This window comes from Notothenia coriiceps, unplaced genomic scaffold, assembly GCF_000735185.1.
Source record: "Notothenia coriiceps isolate Sejong01 unplaced genomic scaffold, NC01 NC01_scaffold00037244, whole genome shotgun sequence".
NCBI lineage: Eukaryota > Metazoa > Chordata > Actinopteri > Perciformes > Nototheniidae > Notothenia > Notothenia coriiceps.
In genome coordinates, this window is record NW_011369945.1 from 2,264,600 (window position 1) to 2,288,443 (window position 23,844).

Genomic DNA, 23,844 nt, shown 5'->3' on the forward strand with positions numbered 1-23,844 from the left:
TGTATCATAAAAACAATCAAGGAAATTATTCCCAACATTATTTTTGGACAATTTAAACATTGAAGTGAATTCAAAACGCACTAATGAGTACACAAAGAATGACGTTTACATTTTTTAGATTAGTCTCTGCTGATACTGTCTTTCAATTAACTCAAAACAAAAAAGATTATAAATAAGTTTGTCGCTTAAGTTGATATTGTGATGAAGATAAAAACATTGTAAAGCCTTATTTGCCATTTTGAACAACAGGTAACCCCCTTGGTTACATTTAGGGTTCATTTATATAGATTCCCTGTTAGGCTCTGATCTGTTACTTTGCCTCTGAAGGTGTTACAGCAGGAAACACGTCACTTTTTTCTCACCAACCAAACAATTAAGGACATAAAAGAGTTCTGGGTGTCCCACAGGGGCCTGTGTCCCTCTTTAGATGGCCCTGCTGTAATATTCAGGTGGCCCCTGAGTGACCGGGGGACAGGTGCGATGCAATGTGAGGGATCCCTGTTGTTAACCAAAGAATACAGGTCAAACCAGAGAGTGTGTTTTTCTCACAAATTAGGTAGCCCTTGTATAAAATCTATGAGAAAGACAATGTTTTAAATGTTATGATGAATCATGTTTAATTATAAATCCCTTAATTGAACAAAAGGGTACCACAGGCCCACAGACAAGGACAACAGACAATAGAAGGAAGGTTTGTATTACCCAAATCTAAATCAAATATGGGACAGAAAACAGTCATGTACAGAGCCATGATCAGCTGGAACTCTTTACCGGTCCACCTCATTCAGGAAAATTCTCAAGTACATTTCAAAAGGTTGCTAAAAAAATATTTAAGTATTATAAAGTATATTTGAACTGTGCCTGTGCATATGTTATTATGTACACTTATTTGTATTTACTTTTGTTTGGCCTTAGGATGGCGATAATTGGATGACCATTTTAGTTTTCACTTCATACCACTGTAAATTGCATGCAATTATGAGCTGTTTTGTCTTGTTTTGTTTTAATTTTGTTTTGTTTTAATTTTGTTGTATGTATGTTTATGTATGTTTTGAGTGTGTGAGGACCCCAGGAATAATAGCCAATGCTCATACTAGTGCTAATGGGGATCCTAATAAAGACAATAAAGACAACAGCTCTATGTTTTTATAAACAATGCCATAACGGTCTTCTAATCCTTGTACACATGTAACTCAGCTTTAATAATTGATGTATACTAATACAACACTGAGTAAATTGTGAAACTACTTTAATATGTACTATTGTTTTAACTTTTTAGTTTATAGAAATTATTGAATTCTATTTTTATTTGAACTTTTATTAGACATTTTACTTTAACTTATGTTTGTATGAATATATCTATTCCATATTTTTATTTAGCTATTTCTGTCACAAAACCTAATTCCCCCTGGAATGGATAAAGAATAATGATATGCTCACAGTAGTTTGGCATATATTATAATAATGTGTGGTAAACTGCATACCTGTAAGATCATATATAACAACATGTGATGACTCTTTTCTCACAGGTTGTCATTTTCCTGATCATCTCTTAGAACATGTCCTTCTAAATATGAAGTATTTGTTACTATCTAAGGAACATAAAGTCAACGTTTTGTTAGGTTGTGGCTTTCCGGTCACTTGTCACCTACCCTTTAGGCACCTTTGTGAGAAAGAGATATATCTTATACATTATCATCAATTAAAGCTAAATAAAGTTTTATATTATACAACTTTTCTCTTATCTTTAATCGTTTTTTAATGTTCTCTCTTTTACTGAATGGAACATATTATTACATGACCCTTCACCATGGAGCTGGATGGATGAATGTGGAGCCTGCGGACACCCAGGCACGTGTGTGTGTGTGTGTGTGTGTGTGTGTGTGTGTGCGTGCGTGCGTGCGTGCGTGCGGGCGTGCGTGCGTGCGTGCGTGTGTGTGTGTGTGTGGGGGGGTCGACAGTCAGCTGCCCGACTCCCACCAAAAGGAACGACAACTGCAGGGCGGCAGCGCTAACAACAGCAGCAGCAGCAGCAGCGGTGACAGCGATATAAAACCAGAGATGGGTTTTATGCCGGGCAGAGAGCGGGGGATCAGCTGAATCAGCTGAGGATGTTTGAAGAAAGAGGCAGGCGTGATGAACGAGGGTCTCTGTTCCGTCCTGAAACCTGTTCATACTCATTCAACAAGACATGGCTTTAGGCTCTAAAACTTGATCTCTCATCCTTTATCTACATTCAATTTGAAGAGAAAGGAGCATTGATGCATTTAAAGTTCCTAGATACATTTTCAAAACATGTTTACATTGAAACTCCTTTAACTTTTTCAGTAAAGAAGGATGTAGAGGAGCTCCAAAATGTCTAAATCACACAGAGAAATGATGAAAGTCATGGCATTTTATCCTGGAGTATTTGTTAAATACAGGGAACATTGTTATCTGGATGTAGTGCATTGCTACATTAGAGTAACAGGTATAGTTAGTTACTTTCAGGTTCAAAGTTCACATTAGGAGCTTAACACATAGTTTAGTTCAATCAGAATAACTTTATTCGTCCTACAGAGGGGACATTTACAATTGTAGATGAAAAAATAAGCGTCTAAGTGGAGCTTTATGTGACGTACATGTATCTTCTAAACTCTTTCAAATGTTTTCATTTAAATAACTGTTTAAATAAATAAAGTATATTTTGTGTACTCTCTTTTGGCTCTTTATATGTTCCTGTGCTTGTCCTCACTTCTTTTGTTATCAATGTAACATTATCAACATTAATAATAAACAAATAAATAATAGTTCTGCTACTGCTACTACTACTACTACTACTACTACTACTAATAATAATAGGGATTATTATTACAAGAGTTTAACTTTTATTTCCACATTGTGCTATTTTAACTTAAGTAAATGACCCAAGTACTTCCACTCCTGATAACAACTGCACAGTGTTCAATTATAATAATACAAGACATTATTAAGTACAACGTTTGTATATAGGTTTTAATGCTATATCCATTCAACCCCTCTCCCGCCCAGCACCTCCTTTTGCCCTGTCCTCCCCCTCATGGGCGGTAACAGCTGTGGTGTCACCCCAAGTCACATGACATGGGCAGGTGGGAGAGACCTATGTGGGACATGCATCCCCCCTTTCTTCCCCCCTATTCTCTCTCTGTCTGAATGTCAAACCCCACACGCACTCACAACCTCCTCTCTTCAAGGGTGTGGCCATTTTGCATTGCTTGAATGTACTCCCTGTTTATAACTCATACTGTATGTCTGATCTCTCACATTGACCACATTCCCGGCGTGTAGCTGTCGTGTTGCGGTCTCTCCCAAGAGACTGCCAGCTTATAGAGAATAACTACTCATCAATGGTTCAGACATTAACTACATTTACATTTCACTATACTTAGTTTCATGATTTGTAATGTGAAGCTCTGGGGAACTTCACTTTAAAGCCTTAATGAGACAATCTAAGACCCATCAAGGATTGCATTTTTACTTCATAATAAAAGAGGATATTGAAACAGGACATTTCTATTCACTATTTTGAAGATTCATAGTTCATCAACAGAGAGAACCTTTTCAAATTAAAGGGTGAATCAATTGCATATCAAATGGCAAAATAAGACTATTTTATTTAGTAAAAGGTTGTTTGTGTTTGTTAGTGTTGTGACAAGGATTTGTTTTTATTTGAACATTGTTTTAAAACTAAATTGAACTCTAAAATGGATGCAGAACAAACACATGGATAATTCTATTTGTGATGAAGGCATGTTTATAGTTCTGGACTATGGTGATTTGATATATATATATGAATGCACCTGCCCATTGCCTGATCAAGTTAGATGCCTCCTATCACAGTGCGCTGAGATTTGTTACAAACTGTAAAGCACTTACTCATCACTGTACCCTGTATGCCAGGGCAGGTCTGCCATCACTTACTGTTCAGAGACTCAGTCATTGGTACATGTTCATTTATAAAGCCATGTTGGGTAAACTACCACCTTACATCTGCTCTCTGATCTCACACAGAGTCGCAAGTAGCTATTGCCTAAGATCCCAGCATGTGTTTTTATTGTGTGTTTATGTACCAAGTGCTAGGACGGTTTTAGGCACTACAACTTGTATGTGCGCAGCTCCTCTAGCATGGAACACTCTGCAACAAATATTAAAATTTAGCATTGTGGTTCCCCTGCATCATTTTAAAGCATATCTTGAGGAATTGATAGTTGATACTCCTGGTCTGTATTTGTGAATAAGTTTGGAAATTGTACCCCTGTCATTATGATGTATGTGTCCTTTTTTGTTTTGTGTTACATGTGTAACCAATGTGCGGCAGGTCTCCCTTGTAAAAGAGATCGTTGATCTCAATGGGATTTTTACCTGGATAAATAAAGGCTAATAGATGGAATAATTATAATTATTTTTTATATTTCTTTTTCAAAAGGGATAACAACAATAAAGAATACATCAAATAAGTATTTTTGACAAATGATAAAGGTATTTATGCTTCTCTTTTTCATGGCAAGTCAGTGCAATGAAGAGGGAAATGTTCATAGCTTGAAGACTGACATTTAAGCACATTGCTGCCGTTGCAATGTGTAAGGCACTGGCTCCTTCGTTTATTTTACACACAGTGATGGGTTATCCTTAAAGATTTGCTCTGGACCCCCAAGTTTGTTTGTCTGTCTAAATTATGTCACCATATAAGAGCATTTTATGAGCGTCAATATGAGGAGCCAGGCATTGATTTAAAACACAAAGACATAACATTATATAGACAACATAAACAGATTAAAATATGCCTGGCTGACACATTGTAAATTGTTCTGACTGAGTTTGATTTACATTTCAGTAGTAACCAATAGTCACCAGCTTCATTTTAACTGATAATTGTTTATGAGTTTTGATACAGCAGGAACGTTGTGTGTTGGTTTAGTTTCCGGGGACAGTAATACGGGACGGACTGACCTGTGCGTGGATTCATTCAGCGAATATTCTCATATTTACGTTAAATACACGTTAATATTTCAGCACGTTGTGTAAAAAGACATAAAGAAAATACTAGTATTTACAACCAGGGAGTGTAGACTGAATATTAAGGTGACGAGTTTATATTTGCTCCAACATGGCGGCTGCTCTCTCCTCTTCAAACTGACTGTTTTGGGCAAGAAGCTGGTAAATATCACATTATCTGTAACTAGTGAAGGAGGCAATATTTATAGCCTACTCTTAAAATGTTTTATTGTGGTTAATCAGCATGACCATAAATGTAAAAGGAAATAAGTATTTGCTTATGTTGTTTACATGGCACTTTTGGTTTCATTTTCAAAACTTAAAGCTGCAACCGTGAGCTAATGCTTCATTTAATCAGCTAAGGCAAATTTACTCACTCGTTTTATTGAGAAACTATGATTTCTGTGGTTTCTGCAGAAGATGTTACTCACAGCTCGCCGCCTGTCCAAAGTGCTGCAGCTCACCCTGGCGGTCATCAAACCAGATGCTGTGGCTCACCCTGTGATGCTGGAGGTGAGAGTCTGTTAGTGAGGTTTTAACTTTACAAGTTGTTCATGTAGACCCCTACTTAAGCTGTTTTATTCCTACCTTTACGGTTGCTGTCACGTTAGTCTTCCAGAGTGAGCAGAGATATCATATAAACATTAATGCATATTATTATAGCTCCCTCCTCAAAATAAATAGCAATGCCAAAACTATCTAACAAATGTTCTTTCCTACAACATAATCAAAACGTACATATAGCCAATTGAGTGTCCACAAAATGAAAAAAAGTGTAAATAAATAATACTGTGAGGTTATTTTATGTGTCTTATTTCGTTTTTCCACAAGATTTAGACATTGGAAGAAGCTCCATTTGCTTTCTTGGTATACGGTCACAAGCCCTGAGGCCTCACAGCAATGAAAGCAGAGTAAATGATTAAAACCTCTGTCAATGGAAGTTCCCAATAAATTAGACCACTGTCATCCTAATTATTAGGAAAAGGACCTTTTTTATCAGAATATTTTGGTATATTTTAAGTATCACCCCCCTGCCAGCTTCAATTCCTGCAGATAATATAAAATATAAAAAGTCCTTCTCCAAGTCCAACAAATCGGCACACAGTATATACAGTTTTGATCTAGACATATTTAGATTTAGGATTTTGTTATCATCAGCTACAATATGGTACAACAAGATATAAACAACATTTTATCTTTCAGGCTCTTCATCAGAGGATCCTGGACAACAACTTTGTCATTGTTAAATGCAAAGACCTCGTGTGGAGGAGACAGGACTCTGAGAGGTTTTACGCTGAACATTCAGGTGTGCACACGACTCATGTGTTCAAATATATTTAAATGAGCAAAATGCTGCGGTTGTGATTCCATCTGACCACACAATTTAGCCAGCAGTCTGTTTTGTCATACCTATTATCTAAACACCTTTTAAATCACAATTACGATATATTCTTATAGGTTATAATATATAAAGCAATTATAATTAGCTGTACCTGCACATATTAATGCATCTCTAATAAGAAGCTGGTAATATTAAAAAAGTACTTTTCCCAGCAGTGTATCTAGGTCAAAACAAGTGACTCATTGTATACTGTTTCGCTGTAGCGCCCACACACTGAGAAGTAAAAACAGAAACAACCTCTTCTCTAGAACAGGGGGTTGCGAGATGATTACAAATAAATAAATATTTGTATTATTATTAATAATAACGTGGGGGTCGCCAGTCTCTGGCACTGTTATTTTGGGGGTCGCGGGCTGTAAAGGTTGGGAACCCCTGCTCTAGAGGATGTTACCTGTACAATATCTTTCATTAAAGTCAGACAGTGAAGAACAGTTTCACACTGTTAAAGAGTTTGAAAATGGATTATGCTCTGTTTTACTTCATAGGGCGATTCTTCTTCCAAAGATTAGTTGAATTCATGTCAAGGTAAGCCATCATATGTGTACTTCTAAACCATGACAGCGTAGAATGATTTACTTTGTTAAAAACGTGTCTGTTGCAGTTGAAATGTAATGATAGAGGCTTGTAAGTCCCATACCAAATAACCCACAGGGCTGACTCAGAAACAGCACACGTCAATATATGATGCTCTAATTTTATGCTCAGCAAGTCACCAATGAATCATTTTCTGGAACTTCACAACAGGAGTTTGAATTATCAGCGGACAACAGCCCTGGAGCAATATTCATGAAAGTCCCCATGTAGCCCGCGGACAAAAGCTCCACGTGAGCTCCTCTGGATTGCAAAAAGGTTCTCGTAAACACAGTGTCATTATTGTGCCCTCGCAGCAGTCAATCGGTAGTTGCCACAGCAACCTTTCTCTGGATGCCTTCAGCGTTATTGAAGACATTAGAAAACATCCTGTGCCCGGTTCCAGTCGGCATTGTTTCGAGATCAAATTGATAGACCAATATGAATTCCTGGACACGATCTTCCCAGGAGGTTTTGGAGTGGATAGATTGGATTCAAGTCCATTTTGGCCTCTCTGTTGAAGCATAGAAAGCATCCAATGTTTAAATTGAACGTCGGAAAAACACAGAGCAGAGTGTGGTTTTGCTATCGGCTTACATGGCGTGATAATTGGCTGTGATTCATGACTTCTCAAACTTGATGTTGTGTTTCCTCTCAGTGGTCCGATGCGAGCGTACCTTTTAGCCAGAGAGGATGCCATACGTCACTGGAGAGAACTGATGGGGCCAACTAAAGTTTTCAGAGCCAGATACACAGCGCCCGAGTCTATCAGGGGCCAATTTGGACTCTCAGACACACGAAACACCACTCATGGCTCAGGTAGGAGGAATGCATTAACATACAGTATGTACAAAAACACATTGCTCTTGTATTATCACGAGCTTTCAAATTACATACTGATTACGGAGTTTTTTTTTATCTCATTCCTCTTCAGATTCCATTGAGTCGGCACGGAGAGAAATCGATTTCTTCTTCCCAGACTTCTGTATGGAGGAGTGGATGGACAAAGAGGAACCATTGTTCAGATCTGGACAAATACATTATGACGATCAAAAACAGATACACACTCTTTCAACCCAAAGCTGACCTCAGAACTGCTCAGAATCCCTCAAGACTACGTAGAAAGTCTGCAATTGTTTGTCGATTTGCTCACACAAATGCCATCTGCCAGTAAAGACGCTTCAATCCTACATGCTCTATATAAAATGTATGTGTGACCATCCCTAAACGTGCATGTGTCAAGTGCCAATATGCTTATCCCTACTCTTTGTACTTTCCTTGACTATAGAAAGCTTATAAGTCGTATAAATGAAGGACCATAAATGTTTTTGTTTAATTTATTAAACCAGAAATTACTATATAAGAAAATGCAACACCTTTCTGTAGAAAACGACACAACGTAGAGGACAATGTTCCACGCCGTCGGCACTAACTCCCGTCCAAGCTTCACTGTAAATAGTGCAATCATCACAATCATTTTCCTGAGCCCTACAGATCGTAGCACAGCAGCAACTACATGTTGTGTATTCATATATGTTGGGATAAACGATCAAAAATGACATTTGATTCAACGCATCTATCCTCAAAGCATCCTAACATGTGGATGAGAACACGTTTTAGATTGTAGTTCATTTAAGAAATTCAACATTTGCCCAAAAACTATTTCCTGTCCTCATGTATGTTTTTCAGGTTTGATACTGTATGTACTGTCATGTTTTGTATTTTCTATGACTAATCTACAGTTTATCATGTCAACGTAGTAACAGGCACCATAGCATTATACAGTGTATACTTTTAAAGAAGAAAATCCGCCATGTTGTCAGGACTAGCTATACTGTACAGCTCAGAGTCTCATCCCTCCTGTGCTTCCATCAGCCGTCAGATTTCTCTTTTAGTTCAGCTTCTTCCAGTGTCCCCTGCTCTCAGGTGTTTTCTGTGTTCACCTGTTTGAGGTTTTCCGAGGGTTTCATAACCTCGTAGGTGGTGAGGGACTTCTTCACCTTCCCGTTCTTGTCCACCTGATGGATGCTCTGCGTCACTGTGATGGTCACCTGCTTCGTCGACATCCGATTGTCCTGCCATTTAGTCTGATGATGATGATGATGAAGGAAGGAGGAACATGGGATATTAAAAATATATACCAACTTTGTTGTAAAGATTGTGCATTTGTTTGGATTGCAGATGGTGGCATGAGAGCTACACATCTTTTTGTTTATATATACATTTAATTAATTTGATTAACTGATCATTTATGGACTATTTAGCACAGACAGGTGCCAACATTCTGACAATGTTACTAAGCTACTGTTAAGTTAACTTGTGTAAAATATGTATCAATGAATCTGGCTTGATCAAGAGAAGCATCAAAATGTCCATATTTGAGAAGCTGGAACCAGGAAATGTTTCCTTTAAAATATACTAGATCAGTGGTTCTCAACCTTTTTACACCAAGTACCACCTGAGAAAATAGTTGGCTCTCCAAGTACCACCATATGACCAATGTTAAAATACAGTCCATGCAGGACTCGGAGGCAAATGTATTTTTTTTTTCTCTCTCTCTCTCTCTCACTCTCTCTCACACTCACCACAAGTGAGAATATAAAGAACTAAATAATAACTTATTCTCACACAACAAATGTCAACTGTACACACATGTCATTTCCTGGACCTATACTAAAGTGTGAATGTAGGCCTCCTGCAACAACCTACATCGTAACAGAAAATGTCCTATTGGGAATTCAGTTCCACAATAATAATGAAAGCCTCCAGGAGCAGATGAGCCTAAGGGCTAATAGCTCATCTTCAGTCTGCTGATGTTTGCTATTGCGATTTCTGTGGTGGCAAAGTAAAAAAGAAAAGAGATAAGAAAAAAGACAACAATTAAGGACAAGTGTGTGCTTTTTCAGCGTTTGACCTCGGTCACAGCCTTCTCTCCATTATTTGAGCAAATGCCTTCTTCCTGAGTCACTTCTGTCCTCCATCACAGCGGCTGTGCATATCACTTTTGCGTTGCTTGCGGAGCCTGCGCTTGTGCTCGGTTGATGACTGTCCTCCTCCTCATTCACTTGTTCACTTTCGCTGGTAATATTCTCCTCTGTACCTCTCTTCCGAATACCTCCCGTTTTGAGCCACGTTTTTAACATCATTCAGCTTTCTTCTTTCTTTAGCTTGCTTGCAACGTTAGCGGGTAGTAAGGTTGTAATTAGCAACGCCAGAAACAAAATTAAAAAAATGTTTTCGTTTCTAAATCTAAAAACAGCAATAGCCTATTAGAACTAATTTAAACCACAGTTTCAATTATCTCAAGCTTATTTTCATTCGTTGTAGTATTTTGATAGTATGATTTATTTTGTAATTAATGTTATTCAATCAAGCCTCAAACTGATTGTCCCTATAGCCTGTTTTAAATTGAAGTTGTCTGAGGTCCTTACCATCAGCTGCTCTTGCAGTAATAATAGTGTACCTTAATGTCCCAAATGTGCACAATGTAGTGACTGCTTTTCGTCTTTTTGTTTACTTAGTTCTGTTTCCTGTATTTTATATGTCTGTGTTATGTGTAAAGGTTAAAGGTGGGGTAGGTACGTTTGAGAAACCGGCTCGAGATACACTTTTGTTATATTCCATGGAATGCTCTTAACATCCCGATAGCAATGAATATCTGAAGTGCTTTGACAAAAAATCCTTAAAAAAATGTCATCTGTGGAAGGCTCTGTAAGGAAGTGGCATATTTTTTCCGGTTGTGTATTTTCAAATTGTAGCTCACTCCAGCTGGTTTCTCCAAAATTACGTACCCCACCTTTGAATAAAAAAAAAAAAAATTTTTTTTTTTTTTTTTATATGTCAGATTCCTCCACGTACCACTAGCGGGAGCTGGCGTACCACCAGTGGTACGCGTACCACAGGTTGAGAACCACTGNACTAGATGATTGCTGCTTACCTTTCTGACAATCTAGTTATGAATTTGATCACTTATTGTTTCAGCTCCAGCAATGAGCAGGACATACATTGGTAAAAGTGAATGGTTTGATTCACACACCTGGCAAATAATGGTGTTTCCCACAATGCAATACTCATACCAGAGAAATGGATACATAAGAAAAAGTGCTGTGACATATTCTAAATGTGGGGAGAGTCTTACAATCTCCTCAGTGTGTAGCACACTTCTGCGCTGCACTGTGGTTCCAGATGACAGAATCACCGCCTCTTTGGGGGGAGAGCCCATTAGAGCAGGGGGGCTGCCCGGCTTCTCGTCGCTCAGACTGGCTTCAGACACGGCCGAGCAGACCTTCAGGTACGCCTGAGCAGGAAGAGGGAGGCCTTCCTCGAAGAAATCTGGAACTACAAGAAAACAAAACCTAAGCTTGCTTTACAATCCAGGATATGTGGGTTAATCAGTAACCCTCATACTCGGGTTCCTGTTACCTGATGGGATTACAAATGTTTCACAAAAGCACACATGACAAGGTCCTTCATTCATAGGTGTGTGATACTCGGGTAACACAAATATTTTTACTTGAAAACAAACATTTAATAGCATGAATAATACCATAAACAAAATGTATAAAACATGAATTATATTGACTTCTAATAGGTTTTCAAGAAATTATATACAAATTAGGGATGAAAGACTCATAAGGGAATAGCAGAAGGGAGTTTTATTTTCCTATATTATTTAACATGCTAAAATAAGAAGTAATTCAAGAGCTTAAACAGTAGCATGTTTGTACATGAAATACATAATAAAGCTGATAAAGTGTTACTGGATCTCTTAGACAGGGTAATCAGGGGATTCTGCTCCATGATAATTGCTATTTACAAATCTGGAATCCCCTTTCTCAGCTTTTCAGCACATCACAGGTTTTTTCCCATTCAAAATAACCAGCCGTGCCAATATAACTATTATGGTATCCCATTGATTATGATTCCTGTGGTGTAGAAGTGTGTTATTTGTAAATGGCACCGCATTAGTCACAGGTCTGAGCTTTCTGAAGGCTTACAGGTGCATTACTGCCACCTCTGAACTCATCTGACTAAAGTGTGTGAAGTGTCATGAATAATGGAAACACTCGGAATATCATTCTGGAGTGGTATTTGGCGTGCATGTCAAGTGGGAGTTAAATGATCTGGATGACGGTATTTTACGGATGTTCACCTTCCTCAGCAATGTGTGAACATACAGTAAATATTCAGGCTTTTTAGGGACTCACCAAAGACAGAACAAACACTTTTTAGAGATAATGCACGGTTAATGTTAAAGATAACCACTACATACTACAGATGTACATTTATTTTACATTATAGTCTCACAACTGTTTAATACAAGCTTTGTGGATGACAGTTGCTGATTCATTTGGCCGATTGTGGTTTTGTGTTATCTCCTTTGAGTAGACCTTAACTGAATTGCCTTCACAATTACATCAAGGCTCCTCGGCCTTCATTCAACAGCAACTGTATCTGTTGCCATGAGAGCCAAGTCCTGTATCAGCACCGTGGCTTTTGATGTTGCCTATTACGTGCATTTACTGATTAATTTCCTCCCGGCTTCAAAGAAAGCGCACCCGCAATTTAGTGCATAACAAGAAGAAGAACAATGGCAGAATGGTAGTGGGATGCATTTGTTTCTGAGCTGTATATGGTGACTAACTGAACAAATGGTTTGCTGCAGATCCTTGTGCCGTACATAACCCTGAGCTACAGCCCGAGGGGCATTGCAACAAATTTTCAATTTCCTTTTTCAATTTGCTGTGTGCACAATGGCTTGTTGTTTGTAAAAGCCGTGAAAAACCTCTGAAAATGTTTGACGTCAAAAGGAAAACACGCACAGGATTTTCCTTACAGAGAGTGTCACACTTCACTTTGATGTTTAGAGTGTTAGGAAGCCACTTATTCATAATAATGTTACTTACAGCATAAGCATGAGCTCTCCTAGCCTGGTGTAAATAACAAACACAAGCACATTTTCAGCCCAAGTAAATAAAAAACACTGCTTATTTTAACGAACATATTCACAATCAAACAGAAACATAGGATAGGAATTTCACATATACCACACTCTGCAGTCGGAGCCTTACAAAGCACTTATTCATACAACTATAAATGTATTATTCCTTTGTTCAGCAGTTCAATTACTGCCTTTTCCCCGTCTTGAGACCAATTAAGTATTCAGTTATCCAACCACTCAACTCTAATTCCTTCTCCTTACCAGGGGTGATTGTTTTCTCCGATGCGAAGCCAGCCTCAGAGTTTTCGGAGGGGATGCTCTGGATGGAGGACAGGGGGATGTCGGTGTCGGTGCTGGTCAGCCACGTGGACTCCGTCTCCTTGGTCCAGCTCTCCAGGTACCGAGGCTCCAGAGCATCGGTCCTGCTCCCCCCGCAGCCCATAGCTCTGCCTCGGGGCGGTGTAGCTTCCCACCTGGACCTTTCTTCAGCACGGATGAAAGGAAAAGCAGAAACAGATTTGATTTACACTGGATTTCGTTGTAGGAAGCTGTGATATCGACTGAGTGACACTTTTCCCTTCTAGACATAAAAGATTCATGATGATTCGGAAACAATATATTTTATTCTTAAGATAACATTCACTGCTAAATGATATATTAGAAATGAAGCTACTGGAAAATGTAGTGAAATGTAAAAAGTAAATGTGTATTTTGACAATAGATTAGCCATGTCTCACTTGTGATTTGCTGACATTTAAATAGTGTACATTTGATTTGAGGGACTTTGCAAATTTGCAAATATATATTGTTTGTGCAAAAAATGTAACAAAAACTTTACATGCAGGTCAAATAATGTATTGTGTGTTAAGTAGAGCCCAGTTTAAAGTACAATTACTAGGTTTTGGGAGTGGCAGTGCTGCATCAATACCAATCATAGATACAGTTCATAATGACAATTCATTCAACTGTATTTTACCATGTGTTACAGCTGTGGCCTCTGGGTTTTGGGAAATGCTATAAGGTACTGTATGGTATAGAAGATTTTAAAAAAAATCTAGAAACGAATTGGCACATAATTGGATGAAGAAAGTGTTGCAGGCCACACATATAATATACTTTACAGTTACATTCTGTACATTTTACCAGAATAAGTCTCATAATACTTACAGAACAGCACGCAGCTGTGTTAAAACCCCAATGTCCTCATAAGATCAGCCTCTAGTGACTTCTTTCCTTTAAATAGCAGGTTGAGAGGTCCCTTCTTTGTTGACTCAATCTTGTTTACAGTTCTCCATGAGCATCCAAAGGCACCATCGATCACCAAATCCAGCAAGTCACCTGAGAAAGGAAGAGTCAAATCTGTCAGACTGCAATTAAAGCTTTGCTCTGTTTTATGCATAAAAAGACTGAATGACTCTCCCATAGAGACACATATCTAACTCTTTTGTGGGATAAGTGCTTGCTGTGTAGCCTATTGAATGCTCTATTGTTGTATTTGTTCTACTGTTACCATATACATTATGGTTGTTTATAATAAACTGTTCTATCAATCTATCAATCTATATATCTATCAATCTATCTAATCGATATCTAATCAATACCTACCATAAATTAGACACAGATAAATTCCGAATAGTATTGATGGACTGACACTAAATGTCAACAATTACATTTACTATAGATCATTAGATCGCCTGGTGTAGCCTTTAACAATTCAATAACGACAATTAGGCTCAGATTATGGAATCCAAATAGACACTACAGAAGGTAAAAGGCAATGGTAAATACGCAGGACATTAATACCGATATTAGTCTGTATCGCATCATAAACAGCTATTATCGCTACAGGCCAACACAAAATAGCAACGATAGCGTGAATGAATAAAAAAATAAAACCCCGGATGATGCCAGGCTGAAACGCGAAATACGCCAATTTTCTGTTCGGTTTATATGTGAAAAAAGAACACCTTAGAGTAAAATATGATAAAGCCTTACTGGTGTGATTGTATCGCCCCGGCTGCTCCCGCGTCTCGTCGCATCACAGGCGAGTGACATGTTGCCAATAATCAAAATCCTCCGGTCGATAACGCGTCCGTGCACACCACGCGCTCCAATTCACCTGAGAAAAGGTGGATTTACAGAGAGAGTAACTGTTCAATGATTCAGCTATTCTCATGCAGAAACGGGGTATGTTGGGGGGGGGGGGTTACAACTACATTATACCCAATAATGTAGTTGTATTTTGGCCCATTGCAGCCAGCTAATGTATACCTGAACCTTAACTGCTAAATTAATGGTGTATCTGAAAATTAGGGCTGCAACGATGAGTCATCAATCATTAATTCATCGGTCAAGTGATTTTGAATGTAAGCAAATAGACGTTTATTTTCTATAGAAAACAGAGTTCTCAGGCTCTTCAATTAGAGATGTTTTATTATTTTCTGTTGTATATCAATGTAAACATTATTTTGGGCTGAGAGAAACTAGGATGCTGGCTCTTCAATGACTGACTGAACAACTTATACAGTAAAAATATTAGGCGGATTATATTGGGAGGTGTGTGGCGCAGTGGCTAGAGCCTTGGCGTTCGGATCAGGGGGGGTCACAGGTTCAAACCCCATTGCAGTCAAAATGTCGTTGTGTCCCTGGGCAAGACACTTAACCCCAAATTGCTCCTGTGGGGATTGCCCACAGTATTGAGTATGTAAGTCGTTTTGGATAAAAGCGTCTAACAAGTGACATGTACAGGCAGATTCATCGATAATGAAAATAGGAGTCAATAGCAGCACTATTACAATTAGAAAAGCTATGATTATTCTACTCTGACATTTTCCCAATTAACAATTATTAATCATGCTTGAGTAGATTGAATAATTGTCAAGTTGTTAAGCTCTCAAAAAAACAATTTTGGCTAATCATTGGAAACCTGTGACCCAATACATTATGCCCCTAACACCAATAAGATGTTCACTTTTCTGCCCACAAGGGGACAGTCACTGCCCACTCCTTTACTCAAAGAACTGTGCTGGTAAATAAATGACTATAGTTCCCAGATTACCAATAAACCCTTTAACAATGTGTTAGGGGGCTAATAATGTTTGTGTTTTTGGTGGATGTTGGTTGGTATCTATAAATCTTAGCAAAACATTTCAGACTCACCATTCTATCGCACAGTGCTGTGTGCAAATGTTAAGTGAATGAACACAAGAACACTTGATCTCATTGACAAATCCCAGTTTAAGTTATTTGTCATATAGACCTTAATCAGAGCTGGTATATCTATAAAGCTCAAATGTGATAGGTGACCCTTTTAAATCTTTTCAAGGTATAATCTCAGGTGCATGAAACAAAGATAAACAGTTCTATAATAGGGAAAAGTACCTGCACATGGATTGTAGGAAAAGCGCAGGTGTTACTAAAAACATTTCAAGTACTCAAGTGTACCAGTAAGCCATGGCTGTGTGGCATTGATCCAGCATTCACAACACAAGGACCCTGAGCTACTAGATGGAAGTCAGCCTTCATTCATTGTATTATTTGCACCTGATGTCAACATGTGTTAGGTGAATCAGGCTTATGGAGTACTGCCAATATGTGGTAATATTCACTTCCCAATGTAGAAGTTAATTCATTCCTAAAACTGCATTCCATTAATTGCTTGTAAAACTTTTTCCAGCAAAGTGCCAATTCATCACAGCCCTCTTTCTATTTTTTTTTATTTCCACAATGAACCGTAAAGAGACAGTAAACAATATTCCTCCCTGCTTTATGGAAGTGATCATATTTGAAAAACACATCCGCTGTGAAGGAGAGGTCTGCTCCTGTGAATGAAGTTCATTTATTTTTGATGTATCAGCTGCCAATAAAGCTTATTACTAAAAACAGATAAGGAATGGCGCTTCAACTGTACGATCAATTCAGTAACCGGGCAGCTCACCACTTGTTCCCGTCACACAGCGGAAGATGTAATGGGCAAGCAGTGTACAGCATACTTGATGCACAAAACACTTCAAAATACAGGCGCGATAATCTGATTTACAACTCCTGGGAAGGTCTGCTGATGCTGTGAGCATTACCGGTGTGTAAACTCTGGCCTGTACATTACATTTTTCTTCACTACTGGACAGTTCATAATGGAGACTGACAAGAAAGACAGAAGAGAACATTTATTCCCAAACCATCAACAAGTCAACACTGCACTTCATCACTTACCATGCACCACTGAACCTCCACTCTGTAAATATATACAGAGTATGCATGAGCGAAAAAGCACTCAGTTGGAAAGTAGAAACACAGACACCACATTTATTTAGACACTGTGGGGGATTATCTAAAGGATTAAACTACCAATTGGAGTCCTGCCCTTTTCATACATATTCAAGCTTTATTTTGGTCTGCGCTGAATCAAATCCCTGTGACTTTCTCTCTCAGCACCCGTCACAAAACACAATGAATCTTGCTTCCTGGGGACAGTCTGGTCAATATGAGGCTGGGCAGCCTTGATTTGTATGTCCTGCACCTCTGTCCTATTGGACTACTGGTCAATAGGCCTGTCTCCCCATTACCCCGGCGATTAATGTGGCGCGCTGCCAGACGCTACACTGGCATGAATCATGGGTGAGAGTTCAACTGCAAACAAGGACGCCTTCCACTGAATCTTATAGAAAAATGTAAGTTAGGATTAATGCCATCGGGAGCCTTGTTTTCAGTCTGTGATACACTGAGCAGAGCTGGTTTAATGTTGTTTTGTGTGAGATATTTATGTATCTGAATGACGACCATTCAATTGGAAATACACCATTTTGCTTTCTTTCAGGAGTTACATGAACAGCTCTAAACACACAATTTGAATCAAACGTGCAAACACTAGAACAGTGAGGTGCTTTTATGTTGTTTTATTTCTACTTCGTTAGATAATATCTGTATATAACATCCACACTTCACAAGAAAAGAAGGCTATACTACAAAGTTTGGGTTATTTTCAAGGTGGCTCTCTTTTAACCTGGCAGACTTAACCCAGAGTTTCAACCTCAAATCAGCTAAAAAGGACCTTTCACTAACTAATTCCTAAGGTTAGGCATTATATATATGCAAATTTGTTATATAACATTATTATAGCAAACAAAGCCATGCAGTTACAATACACAAAATAGTATGCATTGTGTTGTTGTTTTTTGCCACTTCAAACCTATTTTAAAGAGGGTATTGAACATTTGTTGTTTTAGTTGTGTTTATCTAAAAAACTAAAATAAAAAAAACAATTGCGTCCTCCCTGTATTTTCAACACAACAATCTATCAGAAAAAAGTCAGTTTTGTTTTTATTTGCAAGGTCTTATTATATATCTTACTGAACTAATGAATGAATATGGTCATAGTGCTTTGTGACCAATTTTCTTACACTGGCTCTAAAAACAAGCGCTCTATAAAATCACAGCAGCATACATTAATAGTGCTCTAAAGCCTATTATTAATCAGTTCGACGTTTACTTGCATATTAAATGCGGTATTATTCCGACCAGTGTTGCCATTTTGGATGATGTATTTATGCTTGGTTGTAAGTCCAGTTATACTGCTGCTTTATTGCACCAATAGAAAACCAATTACAAAATGGGTATTTTAGTAGGGGATTTATCATAAAAAAGATTCAATCACAAAAAATCTGCAAGACTGCAAGTATTTTGAGTCAAGCCTTGCCACAGAGTTGTGAAAGTAAGGTCCTATTTTTTGTGAATTACAGGAAAGTCTTATGTGAGTCCAAGTCTCCAGTCTCAGGCTGACACCAACATGGCTCCACTGATAACAAATCAGAAACTAATTAACTTTATAATTAGGTAGGTACGTTTCCATTTAAGTGACATATGCCCATTTTCCTGAAAATTCACTCGGGTTCATTGTGTCCTCAGCTATGGTCTTCATGATTCTTCAACAGAAATGTGTCATTCATGTCCATGAATAGAAGCACATTTTTATATAGTGGGTAGCTAAACCAAACTCTGCCATGCAGTTGGGCTCCACATTCATCCCCCACTGCTTCATTTTTAACAGCTGGTCAAGGTTGATAGCGAATAATATGCACTCTCCATTGATTTGCAAAGTTTTGCGGGGAGAAAATAACTATTTTCTGGCAAGTTCTGTCAGGAGGGGGAGTGAATGAGCTAATATGCAGCAGCGAGGCAGCCAAATCCAAACTTTCTCTGGGATTTTAGTGAGTCAGCCAGTTGGTTACCGCTCTGGAAAACTAGTTAGGATGCTTTTAGGGAGAGCAGAGGGGGAAAGTTGACTCCAATCACAAAGGACCAAGCATTTTTGCAGTTATACCATATTGTTCCAGACATGATTGAATGTAATGTGAAGTCATTACATTTGTGTGAAATTGGTCTCTACTTTGTCCCAATTAATGCCAAAAAGAATACAATTCCAACCAAAAATGTAATTTTCTTGACATTCATTCACCTTGGAAAACAACGAAACACTATGCGAATGACACTGAGACATTATCATGTTCACTTTTCCAGATTCTATCAGCAAATTGTGGATATTGGCGCTTGCAGTGGGACAACGAGCAGCTTGTCCAGATTGAGCTTTGCCTGGCGATTGTGGTTCAGTGGCATCAATCACATCTCTGGGGCTTTTTTTTCTTCTGGCAGAGACGTGCCTCTTCTCCTCTGACTGGCAACAGCAGTCTCCCCCTATGTAGAGACATGCCAGAGATTTCTAAAGAGGTGCTGTTCTTTCAATCCATCATCTCGTCAGAGCCAACATAACACCTTTTCATTAGTGCAGAGTGCTTCAGAGGAGAGGCATCACTACTACTAGGCAAATAAGCAGGGGGCCGGGGGCTAACAACAGTACGTTTCATTCCAGGCAAAAGTGGTAATGACATGTGAATGAGTTTATTGATCCGAAGCTTTTATTTGCCTTTAAGGAACGATAAGAGCGGCTCAGAAGCATGCAGCCTTTCATTCACTATTTTGCCTGGCTTTCTTGCAGATAGTCGACTTAAAAAACCTTGGGAGGAGCATTGGCTGTACAATTCATAAAAATCATTACACTTGCAGCTACTGTATATATATAAATAAATATATGGGATGTAGGATGTCTGCGTTAATGGAAACTGGAATAAGTAACGGCAAAGCACAGCATCATTAAGTATAAATATATATATCTTCAGGGTTTAATTGAATTAATATATTTCATGTTCTCTTGATGAATCAACCTTTTATCTCTTTAAGAAGAAAAATGGTACTTCCAAAGTGTACGTGTCAAAACTTGTGCCACACTAGAATTTATGTCTGACCTAAAAATGATTAATATTGCCACCATAACAGAATCATTCTCCATGACTGATTTATGTAATTTTCCCTACTGTCATTTAAATTATCAGGGGAAGTGCTAAAATCGACCTCTAGCCTCAATTGATATTTCCGCCTTTTAAATTCGGCTGGTCCGTAAATGCAGCCTTTGCACTTTATTGGCTTCATTCGTTTTATCCTGCTAAACACACAACTCTAATCCCATCAAAGGCAGGGAATATTCCAGAAAGGGCATTAGTGGGGGCTTAGGAAGCGCAGAATGGAGCATTAGTATTCATGGAATTTCCTGGGACAGAATCTTTTTTTAGTTTTAGGGAAATTATCTTGGGAAACTCTGATGAAGCCAAAATGTGGAAATAAAAAGGGTGATAAAGTGTGGGAGTCAACAAGCCGTAAGCTCAATAGTTTTTCCCTGTGTGATTTGTTGGATATTCTACAATAAAAACGTGTGTAACCTTCTACAAATGGTCATCTACCTTGTTTGCAAGTTTGTATGCTTAAAGAAGGCATTGTTTGCTGTATTAACACAAATATGCTGCACTCGTCCATAAAATGAAAGACGGACAGAAAATATCCAGCGCCTCTTTCTGGGATCCTCAAAAGCTATGTGGATGTACTTCCTAGTGAAATTAAAAAGCTTTCAAGAGCATAGAAAATGTACCATTCAAGAAGTTAAAGACCATAAGTGACTTTATTATCAAGAAATCCTTTGACCAAATAAATTATCAAAAGACAGAGAGAGTACAATATTGTTAAAGACTACACATCACAGATCATTTTAAGGCTAAAGTATAAAGACTTCTGGTCTGAGAATAACTTTGAACAAAGGACAAAATCCCCTACATGTAAATGAGTGAGGTTCTTCCTGCAACGAGCAATAACAGGCTGAACAAATGTCATGGTAATAACCTTATTATGATATCTGCCTTAAAGGCCATAGGAACCACACGATCAATAGGTATGCTTTAGCCGTTAGTTATATGAGCCCAAAGTAGATTATTGGCATTTAGAGTGGCAATAAAATGGATGCTAAGGCTAAGTGAGAAACACGTCCTTGGGGGTGTTCATTAAATGCCACGGTCATTTTACATTTCAAATCTGTGTGTAAGTGGGAATTTGAGCCTGTGGGAGAGGTCCCCATAATCAGTAGAGTTCTTTGATCGGGGACCAATCATATTGGATATAAAATGATGTTAGCATTTAGTTTAAAGAGAACTTTGCCTAAGTAAAGCATAACCTTTCCATTCACCTGCTTTATACATCATTAACATGGATTAATATAATCCAATGATCTATCTATGTTTATAAAACAAAGCTTTGCTGTGTAGATTTCTTTAGAGTTTTTTTGTTGGATTGATAACAATGATTGATTATTAAATAAGTAATGGTTGTTGAAATAAAGCAGAACATATTATTTTAGTGGACATTTATTGTAGTTACTGTTGTTAACAAATGCTGATTAACACACATTCGGTATACTCTGAATTAATTTAGATGTTTTCTTTTTTTACTGTGATTAATTACAGACATATCTCCCAGCATGAGTGACATTTTGACAGAATCATTTCTGTCATTCATTGAGAGTGACTTAATGATGACTGCCATCAGAAGCTAATGAGCCAAAGAGATCATTTGGGTAATTATTCGCTCTGTAATCTTTGAGCAATGATAATGTTCTCGCAGTGAGACATTTATAAAGTCAATAAGATCGATCAAAGAGCTAATTTAGATTCATTTTTAATACGAAAGGCATACAATTATCTGTGGATCCTCAAAATATTCAATTTGTAGAATATGGTTCAAATGTTAATTAAAGATATGATCATTCAAAAACATATGACACTTGTCCTACAAAAGTACTCATTAGATTAGGCTGTTTAATTATTTTTCCATCCGAATATCTTTTAAAAAGGTCATTTGTTAATTGATTTACATTATGTAGATATTATCTTATGGCAACAATGTCATTTGTGGTGAGTAAAACTAATAACTGAACGGGTCCGCTGCTCTTATGTCTCTGAAAGTAATACCAGTTGAATTAAACCCTCCATATTTTGGTTTCATTGACTGGGGATGCATCATATATTTATTCATGAAATTATACAGAGACCGCAACACAACCACGAGTGCCCTAAAAGAGATTACCATCCAACTCCAGGCTGATATCTAGACGCGCTAATTAAACTGTGAGTGCTGTCGCTAGGTGACAGTGATGATTTCTTGCTGAGCCCGGGGACTATCCACGGACACTGGTTTGGCAAATCATTTTGGGCTGTTTTATTTTTAATCCCTGTGCTGCAACACTTGCTGATTTTGAGATATTGCTTCACAATCGAGTGATTTTTGAGCGGGAGATCTATTTAAACCAAAAAACACTTTCTGCTTCCCCTGAGATGTAACCCCCCCCTCTCTCATACCGAATCAATACACACCAAAATGAATCCCGGTTATAGAGGCAGACGTGTGTGTAAGAATGAAAAGGTGCAGGCGGTGCGGCAGATGGGATTGTTTCATACACTGCTGATTCACCGTAATGGGAACAGGGAACATCCACAGCTTGTATCCTGATGTATGCTCATCACAACTCAAACCGACAGGACAGGAAAGGCCTAAAAGTTAACCCAATTCTGAAAATAACGGAAGAATATTAGTACAATCCCTTATGATTAGGATGTTCCCATTTATAATGCTACAACACGCTGTTTGCTACGGTCTTGCATCGGTGAACCCATTTAGGACTGGTCTCAACATGTTTAGGTGCTCAAAATGATGCAAGGTAAATAAGGTTATAAGCAAGAAGAGGCTGGAGACACGTTTGTCAGGAAAGGGAGTGCCTGGGCTGATGTCCCCTCTAATCACGAAACTGTCCGAAATGATTTAAAGTGGGTGCAGACGAACGGGTCCGCTGCTCTTATTTCTCTGACTATACGGTATATCAGCCCTAGTGAGGTGAAATGTAATAGTATTAAAAAGTGACACATCACTGTGTGTTGCTGAGCGCAGAAAGTGTGTGTTTTTGGTGTCAGGGGACATTGCTGCATATGCTATTTGTGAGATTTGTATGGGGATAAATAAATATAAATGTGTGCACCAGTGTTGTTCCTGTAGGAGCACGATTAAAAAAAAAAAAAAACGTTTTATTTTATCTTAAATGTTGGCATCTTGGCCGTTGTCACCTACAACAGAGGGCAGCAGGTTGGAGATAAGAACAACCAAACGCTGATACAAAATTATTTTAGGCTGCAAAAATGTTACAATTAATTTTCATTAACTGAAATCTCACTTTTTAGTGTGAACCGTCAAGTTCTAACATAAAACTTAAACAGTACTTTTGGCTTAGCAAATTGTCAATCTGAAGTCAAGCACATTAAGTATTCGCAGCTTTATTGTTTACTCTAAATCAGGGATGGGCAACTTTGATGGTAGTGGGGGACACATCATTGATGTACTGGCCACCAGGGGGCCGCAGATTCACTTGGAACACACACACACAAAAATTCCATGTGTTGTATGTAATTATTAACAAATAAGTCTGACATCTTCATTGACATTTTAAAATCAAAGGGAACATCCCCAAAAAATGGGAACATCCTCTAATAAGCTC

At 38.2% G+C, this 23,844-nt stretch overlaps 2 protein-coding genes and 1 long non-coding RNA gene across 5 annotated transcripts in view; 2 read left to right on the top strand and 1 right to left on the bottom strand.

The window, feature by feature from the left end:
• Positions 1–4,918: 4,918 nt before the first annotated feature.
• Positions 4,919–8,207, top strand: nme6 (NME/NM23 nucleoside diphosphate kinase 6). The gene is made up of 6 exons (XM_010793227.1): positions 4,919–5,175; positions 5,431–5,526; positions 6,217–6,319; positions 6,901–6,940; positions 7,644–7,804; positions 7,920–8,207. Exons 2-6 carry the CDS (start codon positions 5,434–5,436, stop codon positions 8,069–8,071), a joined length of 549 nt encoding a protein of 182 aa, XP_010791529.1. The 5' UTR covers positions 4,919–5,175; positions 5,431–5,433; the 3' UTR covers positions 8,072–8,207.
• baalcb (BAALC binder of MAP3K1 and KLF4 b) overlaps positions 7,903–23,844 on the bottom strand; it is a 17,482-nt gene continuing 1,540 nt past the window's right edge. Inside the window, exons 2-7 of one of the 3 annotated variants that reach the window (XM_010793225.1) lie at positions 14,922–15,045; positions 14,094–14,264; positions 13,188–13,409; positions 11,124–11,323; positions 8,929–9,072; positions 7,903–7,968 (exon numbers count right to left, since the gene is read on the bottom strand). In XM_010793225.1, the coding sequence (XP_010791527.1) occupies positions 7,906–7,968; positions 8,929–9,072; positions 11,124–11,323; positions 13,188–13,368 (588 nt within the window). In that variant the 5' untranslated portion in view covers positions 13,369–13,409; positions 14,094–14,264; positions 14,922–15,045 and the 3' untranslated portion in view covers positions 7,903–7,905. Of the gene's footprint in view, positions 7,969–8,928; positions 9,073–11,123; positions 11,324–13,187; positions 13,410–14,093; positions 14,265–14,921; positions 15,085–23,844 lie in introns of those variants that run through there. The other 2 variants (XM_010793226.1, XM_010793224.1) reach the window with 2 other exon arrangements.
• The window catches only part of LOC104964442 (uncharacterized), an 8,327-nt gene continuing 5,453 nt past the window's right edge, over positions 20,971–23,844 (top strand). The window contains exon 1 of the long non-coding RNA XR_800417.1: positions 20,971–20,981. This is a non-coding gene — a long non-coding RNA (uncharacterized lncRNA). The remainder of the gene's footprint in view (positions 20,982–23,844) is intronic.

Excerpts from the sequence above, each read along its gene's own strand:
- nme6 (XM_010793227.1), top strand. The coding sequence starts at position 5,434 with ATGTTACTCACAGCTCGCCGCCTGTCCAAAGTGCTGCAGCTCACCCTG. Across the intron at positions 5,527-6,216 it reads CTCACCCTGTGATGCTGGAG|GCTCTTCATCAGAGGATCCT; the intron begins GTGAGAGTCTGT and ends TTTATCTTTCAG. Across the intron at positions 7,805-7,919 it reads AAACACCACTCATGGCTCAG|ATTCCATTGAGTCGGCACGG; the intron begins GTAGGAGGAATG and ends ATTCCTCTTCAG.